Source organism: Electrophorus electricus, chromosome 10 (assembly GCF_013358815.1).
Source record: "Electrophorus electricus isolate fEleEle1 chromosome 10, fEleEle1.pri, whole genome shotgun sequence".
Classification (NCBI taxonomy): Eukaryota; Metazoa; Chordata; class Actinopteri; order Gymnotiformes; family Gymnotidae; genus Electrophorus; species Electrophorus electricus.
Window position 1 is genome coordinate 23,253,341 of NC_049544.1, and position 8,460 is coordinate 23,261,800.

An 8,460-nucleotide genomic window follows, 5' to 3' on the forward strand; every position below is an offset into this window, starting at 1 on the left:
TTGGCCACGGACAAGAGCTGCTTGAGCTACCTTAACGAAAGCGAACGTCGTCAGACAGTGATAACCAGCCTTTTACATTCACGCGTGTTATGCGTAAACGTTTGCGCGGATCTTGCGCGTTAGATCTCCTCCTCCGCGAGCGAAGTGGTCCGGTGGCGTGTTCGTGCGCGCGCCTCGTTTGATTGGTCTCCATATTTCGTCCCGTCATGGCGCGCGCGCTGTGGGCGGGGCCGTGGGCGGGGCTGCGGGCCGTGAGCCACAAGGCTGCGACGTCAATAAAGCCACGTGTCTCCTCGTTAAGATCCGCTCCTGGCCGCCACTCGCCGGTTTGGAGAGGTCTTGCGAGGTAATGTCGTGGTGTTGTATGCGGTGTCGGTTCAGATAGATTATAATGTGGTAGCGTTAGGTTAGTGCCGTAGCCGCTTGTCGACCCTGCACACAGAAGCGTTTGCTCCGTTTTTAACGCTCCCGATTCTTCCGCAGCGAGGCCGGAGGTCTGCGCGGGTGGACAACCATGCCGGGCGTAAACACGGACAACCTGGACGACAAGCAGGTCCAGCTGCTCGCGGAGATGTGCATCCTAGTGGACGAGGGCGACAGGGAAACCGGGGCTGACAGCAAGAAGAACTGTCACCTCAACTCCAACATCAACAACGGTAGCCCGCCGACGAAACGCCCCTAGCGGTTCAGGGATGGTCAGTGTAGCGCCTGGATTAATAACTGATAACTGTGTGTGTGTGTTGGAAGGACTGCTGCATCGGGCTTTCAGCGTGTTCCTGTTTAACAGTGAAGAAAAGCTGCTCTTGCAACAGCGCTCGGATGCCAAGATCACGTTCCCCGGTAAGATCGCCTCCTGTGTCCGGACCAAGTACCGTCATGGCGACTGTAGCCGTCATGTCGACCGGGTTTGTTGGATTTGTTTTGAATTATCTGCTTCTAGCTTCCCAAAAGAGATCGAAGTTTGGAGGATGACTAGCTATGTGTTTGCGGTACACTTGTGCATTAACAAACGCCAGCAATAGTTGCTGTTCCTGGCGGGTGTACTCGGCATTTAAATGAACGGATCATATGATGCTGACATGTATATGACTAGATAATGTATAGGTAAGTAGTTAACTGTATAAATCTGAGTTTCTTCAAGTCCCTTTTGGAGGACAGATGAACCGGTTTGAGCGTTCAGTGACGCATCTCCAAAGTGGCAAAGCTGGAGGCTTAAAAAGTGAGTGTGGTGATCTTGCACCGTGTACCTGCAGGAGTGCTGGCTAGCTACACCTGCCCTTCAACAAAAGAGTACCTAGACTCTCAGACCTCCACTCGGCGTATGACGCTTGGATAAATTACACACTTTTCAGACCATCTTTCTGTGAGTACAGACTCTAAATAAACAGGACCTCATTAGTTTAAGTAACAAACATGCAAGAATAATGAAGATGGTAACAGAAATGAGGCAGTCCTAATTTTGTCAGCACTGTGCCTAAAGGATCTTGTCCTAACTAGCCTGGTGCCTGGACCGGCAAGTCGACCTTGTGCTGAAAAGAAGACAACATTACAGCAGTACTCCGCATGAGTGGCCCGTGTGTTCTAAGCGTCACAGGCCACGGGCTTTGGTCGTGGATGCTATCACTAGTTAGTGATTGATTAGAGTCTGTGCGCTTGCTTGTCGGTGCGTGTCCTGCGTGTCCTGCGTTTGAGCCGCTCACACCCTTCACAGAATCAGCAGGTCTGTCCCTTCGTTGCTGTAGAGTTGGTGGCCTGCTCCCAGTCAGTAACTCTGAAAATGTATCCTGAAATATAATTGGAATAATTGGTTATGTTTTCTGGAAGTCTATTGACTGTTGGCCTGTCGCTGTTTGTCAAAGTAATCTGTGTTGGTGTTTTATCCTCAAATGCAGTTACCTTTTCTTAATCCAAAAGCTCAATCTTAACTCCCTGAAGTGAATTCCTTTTTGGCAAAAGTGAAACACTGATTCAAAAATAACATATCTGCTCAAAGTGAAACTTTGCATTTAATACGAAAATCAGATTTGCGGTCACTACTGACCATTAAATACAAGTGCAGTCAGCTGAAAGCACTCAAAGATGCTAACCAACTGATAACTGCAGAGAAAAGTAACAGCATCCATGCAGAGAAAATCCTTGGTCTAAGAACTGAGCATGAGGCCAAGCTCATCGGAGATTATGCAGGGTTTAGGAGACCGTTAACGCCCTTGCTGGTCCTATATAGCTGATGGTGGTGTTGGGTTTTTTATTTTTCAAGCATTTCCATTTTCCATCTCTGTAAATGTGTCCTGCTCGTTGCTCTGCTGCCACGGTTTCCCCGAGCAGTGGTTGGATGTTTGCCGGAGTCCCTCAAACTAATGCAGGGGTTTGCTGCTGTGTTTGTGGGCAGGATGCTTTACCAACACCTGCTGCAGTCACCCCCTGCACTGCCCCAGGGAGCTGGAGGAGAACAGTGCCCTTGGGGTCAAGCGCGCCGCCCAAAGAAGGCTGCAGGCGGAACTGGGCATCCCCATGGACCAGGTATTGTGTGGGTGTGGGATCAACCCGGCTGTGACCTCATCAGCCCATGACAGCTTACTGGTCATGTGACCTGTAGATTTGCATCAAAACCACACCCCTTGCACAGACATGCACATAATACGAACAACTAATTTGTGACCAGCATGACTGTGGTTTACTTGTGTAAGCAACGAATGCCATACTGTATGACCTGATTGGGGTAAAGATGTTGCCTGTGTACTGAACAGAGTTTAGCAAGCTCAGCATAAGGGAGCTTTGTGGAACGTTGTATCTAAAATCCCATCATGGAGTCAAGATCTCTTCATTCAAAGAACATAATGTTGAATCCAAATCTGTGTGTGTGTGTGTGTGTGTGTGTGTGTGGAATTTATTTATTTATTTATTTATTTATTTATTTATTTATTTATTCATTCATTCATTCATTCATTCAATTTTCACCCCATACATGAACTCTGTCCATGTCTGTCTATTTGAATATTTTTTTTTTTGGTCATTTGGTGAAATATACTACTGTGACTTCACATACATACATTATTATATATTCAACATTGGATTTTTATTATATATCATTATTCACTCTAAGGTTTATAGGGGGGATTTTAAAACCACGTAACAGTCGTCTCTTTTGTCTAATCTGCATATTTCTAGGCTGCTGGCCTATGATGGGCTCACGCTGTGTTGCTCTGTTGCTAGGTGACCCCAGAGGAGATGACCTATTTGACCCGCATCCACTATAAGGCCCAATCGGACGGCGTCTGGGGGGAGCATGAGATTGATTACATCCTGTTCCTGCAGAAGGACGTGGAGCTGCAGCCAGACCCCAACGAGGTGAAGAGTCACCGCTACGTCTCCAAGGAGGAGCTGAGGGAGGTGCTAGCGGAGGCACTGAGGGGTGAGGTGCAGATCACGCCCTGGTTCAGCCTCATTGCCGACACCTTCCTCTTCGACTGGTGGGACAACCTGCAGGACCTGAAGAAATTCATGGATCACACGCACATTCATCGCATGTGAGGCCCTCGGGGCACGCGCTTCAGAGGTCCGCTCCCCGGCCCGGGTCTTGCGCGTCGTATCTACCGGCACGGTTCTGAGTTTACGGACTCGCCGGGTTGATTCAGCCGGTCTTGGCTGAATGTTTGGGTGGGGCAAAGAACCCTTAAAGGTGAAGACGCACTGTTCTGACTGGGAATATGAACCCACATTCATGGACACAGCTAGGTCATTCGCTAAACCTCTGACTTAGTCAGCATATGATATGAATGAAGAATTTTATTATTTTTGTTGGCATGGAACTCTATAAACATGTTGGCCAATTGTGGTAACAATTACCAATTCTTCAGTTGTTTTAGGACTTTCTCTGGTCTCTGAAAACACACTTCACCACCCCCCCCTTGTGGGAACCCCTTCTGTGCAGGAGCTGATGAGGTTGTCATGGGTTTTGATTATATTGTTTAGAGTTATGGTTTTTGTTTTGGGGGTAGGTTTTTACATACTTTTGCAGATGAAATAAAGGCATTGATTACCTTTTCTTTGTCATTATTGCTGCTGTGTTGGGGAACTTTCTACTCTGGGTAAATTTAATGAAGAATAATGCAGCCATAAACACCCAGTTCCACTTCTGATACCCGATGGCAATCATAACTAACCCAGTGCTACTGCTACTTTAAATCTCCAAGTATTTCTACTCGTGAAGTTGTTAAAAGCTGAACTTCACCACAGCGGCCACCAGATGTCAGCACAGACTGTAAAGCTGTAACTAGAAGGCCATGCGTCATTATTCCGGGAATATGGAGCCTTAAATGGAATTTTCAGAGGTGTCCTGTTCCTCATTTGAGCTATGTTTAGCCAAAGCAGGTTTAAATCAGCTCCGACAGTAGCATTAAATGAGCGCTTTCCTTGTACGGTTCTGCCTGAGCTGGTTTCCTTGTAGGTAGCAAGGAAAGGTATGCGTGCGTGCGGCGTGAAGGAGGCTTATCAGATCAGCGTTTGGTTGAGCGAAACGGACCCCACTGCACAGACTCAGTGCAGACTTGGATGTTGCTAAAAAAACAAAAAAACAAACAAAAAACACGGTGTCTGAACAGAAGAATCACTGTATATAGGGAGCATTAGTGGCTAGCGTGCATGCACCCCTCTCCGTTAAAACACAGAATTATATCATGCATTCACAAACCATTTCTGCTGCAGGCCTGGTTCACCTCTGAGTCCAGTTCTTCAGCCTGCTTTGGGGTCCCAAGATAACGGTCTCCTGTACACGACTGCATGCACATGAGCTCTCTGACAGGGGTCTAGCAGATCTCATCAAAAACCCCACAGCAGCGATATGAAGACCAATCTGCTTCAATTATTCACGCCGAGCGTTCGCGTTGGGGGGATGGGCGCAGCCGAGGGGCACGGCAGACGGATGAGAGCTTCTTAATCCGACCACGAGGGGGCGCATTATGGTCAAAGACCACTTGCATTTCGCACAACTGCAGCACAGGGGAACAAAAGGGATCAGGCGGTTCTCTCCCTCGGTGCTTCACATGTCATGCTACATTTGTTCCTGTGTTCCACGTCTATGCACCACCATTTTTAATACACTTCACTACAGCCTACTTTCAGCAGGAGAAATTTGCAGCACACTTTCAACCACAACATCTCGACCTCTTTACACGGGAGCCCAATGTTGAGACATAAATGCAAATATCTGTTTCAAATCTTGTTTTTCACTTAGATTTTTTATTTTTTATTTTTTGTAATTCTTTGCCTCTTTTTGGCAGGACTCCTGTCTTGTGCCAGTTTTGGCAGTGCGGAGGGATGCCTGTGCAGTTTAGTGCTGGTCATTAGAATTGAGTCACTGACCTCCCATCAGTCCAGAGCTGCTTTCCGTCCAAAGGAGCTTCTGTTCAATGAATTGTGAATAAAAGATGACAAAACCACCGAGGGAACACAATGAGGAAATTGAGATGTGCTGAGACTAGATGAGATGACATGAGACTAGATAAGATGACATGGGTAAAGAAAATGTAGAAATGAATCAATATAATGCTTCTATCCACAGTTTCAGAGATGGTCATATAGGAATTACAGGGGTATCCAATTAACAAAGGCCTGGTTGCCTGGTAGCTAATTACCCCCCCCCCCCCCCCCATTTTGGGAAGATTAAATCCTGCTTTAACAACAAATGTAAGGTCATGGGGAGTCTCTGGCATCAGTTTAAAAAATTCTCTGCGAAAGAGATGAAACATTACAATAAATGACCACTGAAACACAATACATGCGAATCGTATATGAACGTGGGGCATCATATAGCCTGCATTACAGTATATATTGCTGAAATACACAACCATACTCAAATACTCGATGCAATATGAAAAAACATATTTTACATATTCCGAGCACTGGTCTTTGACTCAGTGTTCTTTTAGAAGAGAGCACACTGGGCCTCTTTCATGCTCGGACAATGCAGCCAGTTGTTAAGAGTCTGGCCACTTGGAATATTGCCTTGGAATATTCCCTGATCCTCAACATCCCTCCTTTGTATCTCAAGCAAGCAAATGATATCGTTGCTTATGACCATAGTGATAATTTCCATCTCTTGCTCTTCTGAAAATAGCTGTCTTCTGCCTCCTTGAGTTGGTCACCTCTCAGTTCTGCAAAAATAAATGTCCCAATGGGATTTCTGTAAAGTATCCCTTTTATAAAATAGGAAGGTACAGTAACTCCAAATGAACTGTATGTGATATGCATTCGAGACATCACACAGTACCACAGAGCAGACTGCTACAGCACATATATGTGGTGTAACAGCAGTGAGTACACCATCCCAGGGTTACAGTAGAGAGCGGTGTGTAAAGGACCTTCCGGTGTTCCTCTCTGAAGCTTCAGAAGTACAGAGGCTACTGCGACATGGTTCGGATTCAGCTTTCTGCTCCAACATCCCAGGGACAAGGCAGAGGCTGGAGCTCCACAAAAGCTCCACAAATCTCATCAGAAACTCATCCTCCTCCTCTCCTGTGTCCTACCTTCAGGTTTTTGCGCAGGCATTGTTCCACAGCAAGTAAACTGACCCATGGTCCTGTTGTCTTTTATATCCTGATGTTTGATCCTAATATCCCATCCTCGTGTTCTGTCCTGAAGTTTTATCCTGGCATTCTGTCCTGAGATTCTATCCAGATCTTCTAATGTATCATTGTATTTCTCTGTGTTTGTTATTGTATTACCTTTGACTGTATTTGTTGTTGTGTTACCTTTGACTGTGTTGTTATTGTATTACCTTTGGCTGTGTTAGTCATTGTATTATCTTTGGCTGTGTTTGTTGTTGTGTTACCTTTGGCTGTGTTTGTCAGATTCCACATATGGCCAGCGAGCACACTATGATGACCTCGTAGGTCTCACTCATTCTTTGAGGCTGATCGCTGTCTCTGTGGAGGGGTATAGACTAAACAAATGTCTTGCTTGTTTACCTTGGCAAGTCACGAGCTGCTCCAGCCTGACCTCCGGTGGGCTCTGACCTGCTTCCTGCCCCCTTCTCTTTACAGAAGTGGCTTCATCAACACAAATCATGACTGAGAGGAGACCAGAAGACATGCAGAAGCTGACGTAGTGGCCAGAGAGAATCCTAATAATAATAATAATAATAATCTTATTATTATTAATAATAATAATAATAATAATAATAATAATAATAATAATACTAAAATAGCAGACGTGGAGAGAAGCCAGCACAGAGTCAACCCAGAAAGGCTTTGGTGCTGGAGGTGTCTGCCGTGCTTCGCTCGAGAAGCATTTCCACTGCGATAAGCACTGCTGTGTGGAGCATGATAATGGTATTGCTTTGAAGGCTGTGTTCATATGCTTCCCCCAGAGTAGATTTATTTTAGCAAGTTTTCCATTTCATGCTTGCACACACACACACACACACACACACACACACACACACACACACACACACACACACACACACACACACACCTGCTCCTGCTCACATTTGTTCTAATCCTCTTTAACCTCCTCCACACACACATATCAGTGTTCAGCACACCAGGTGTGGTAGTGTTGGGGCTCAGTGGTAACTACTGAAAAAGGTGCTGTGGGCTTGAATGGTTGATTTCCATGAATACTGACATTTATACTTTGTTGTTTAGAGTAACATAAAGTATAAAACTACTCCAGTACTCTACTTACTTATTTCTGCTTATTTTGTGGTTATTTATCCTTTCAGACACCTAGAATTCTTTAGAAGTTATTTCTGACTTCAGTACATTTGTCTAGTTACTTTATAAGTTCAAAAGTTGCATGCCTGAATAATTTGAGAGAGACAGAAACTGCCCATTTATTATTTTGCAATTATGTCAACTCAAATAGTCGGTTGGACTCACAAATTGCAACGTCAAGCACATTCCCCCAAACTGGATGAAACATAACTTTTACAAACATGATGAATCATTATGGAGTTTACGCTTTAGTTTACACTTCTGTAAATTTTTACATTGAAAAGCATGTTTAATACATGACATTCATGTGCAACAGAACGACACTGACATTTTTACGCTCATCCACACACATCTGCCTATGCAAACCTGCTCACGCCCACGCAGGTGCAACACAACTCAAACAATACAGCACTTCCGCCTCAGTTAGACATGGAAAACAATCCCCCTCCAAATGCATCAGCCTGAGTATGCACACAAACCTGAGCCCCTGCTGGCAGTACTCGCTCCTGCCTGAAGGAGGGAGTAGGACCCACCAGCCCAAAGACCGCTGACGACTGGCATTTCTACAGCAGGGAGTTTGGCACTTAGAAACTCGTTAGTGAAGGCGAGAGGATGTGTGTGTGTGTGTGTGTTGTGTGTTGTGTTCGTGTGTGTTTGTGTGCATGCCTGTGTGTGTGTGTGTGAGAGAGAGGGTGTATGTGTAGAGAGCTCCTATACATAAACGTCTGGCAGTGAGGTAGCTGAG

The 8,460-nt window shown here is 45.5% G+C and overlaps 1 protein-coding gene across 1 annotated transcript; it reads left to right on the forward strand.

Annotated features, from left to right (window-relative positions):
* Positions 1–10: 10 nt before the first annotated feature.
* On the forward strand, positions 11–4,041 carry idi1 (isopentenyl-diphosphate delta isomerase 1). The gene is made up of 5 exons (XM_027021924.2): positions 11–346; positions 484–656; positions 748–840; positions 2,390–2,520; positions 3,214–4,041. Exons 1-5 carry the CDS (start codon positions 207–209, stop codon positions 3,529–3,531), a joined length of 855 nt encoding a protein of 284 aa, XP_026877725.2. The 5' UTR covers positions 11–206; the 3' UTR covers positions 3,532–4,041.
* The last annotated feature ends 4,419 nt before the right edge of the window (positions 4,042–8,460 follow it).

Coding starts and splice junctions, on each gene's coding strand:
- idi1 (XM_027021924.2), top strand. CDS start 207: ATGGCGCGCGCGCTGTGGGCGGGGCCGTGGGCGGGGCTGCGGGCCGTG. Junction 347..483: donor GTTTGGAGAGGTCTTGCGAG/GTAATGTCGTGG, acceptor ATTCTTCCGCAG/CGAGGCCGGAGGTCTGCGCG. Junction 2,521..3,213: donor TGGGCATCCCCATGGACCAG/GTATTGTGTGGG, acceptor CTCTGTTGCTAG/GTGACCCCAGAGGAGATGAC.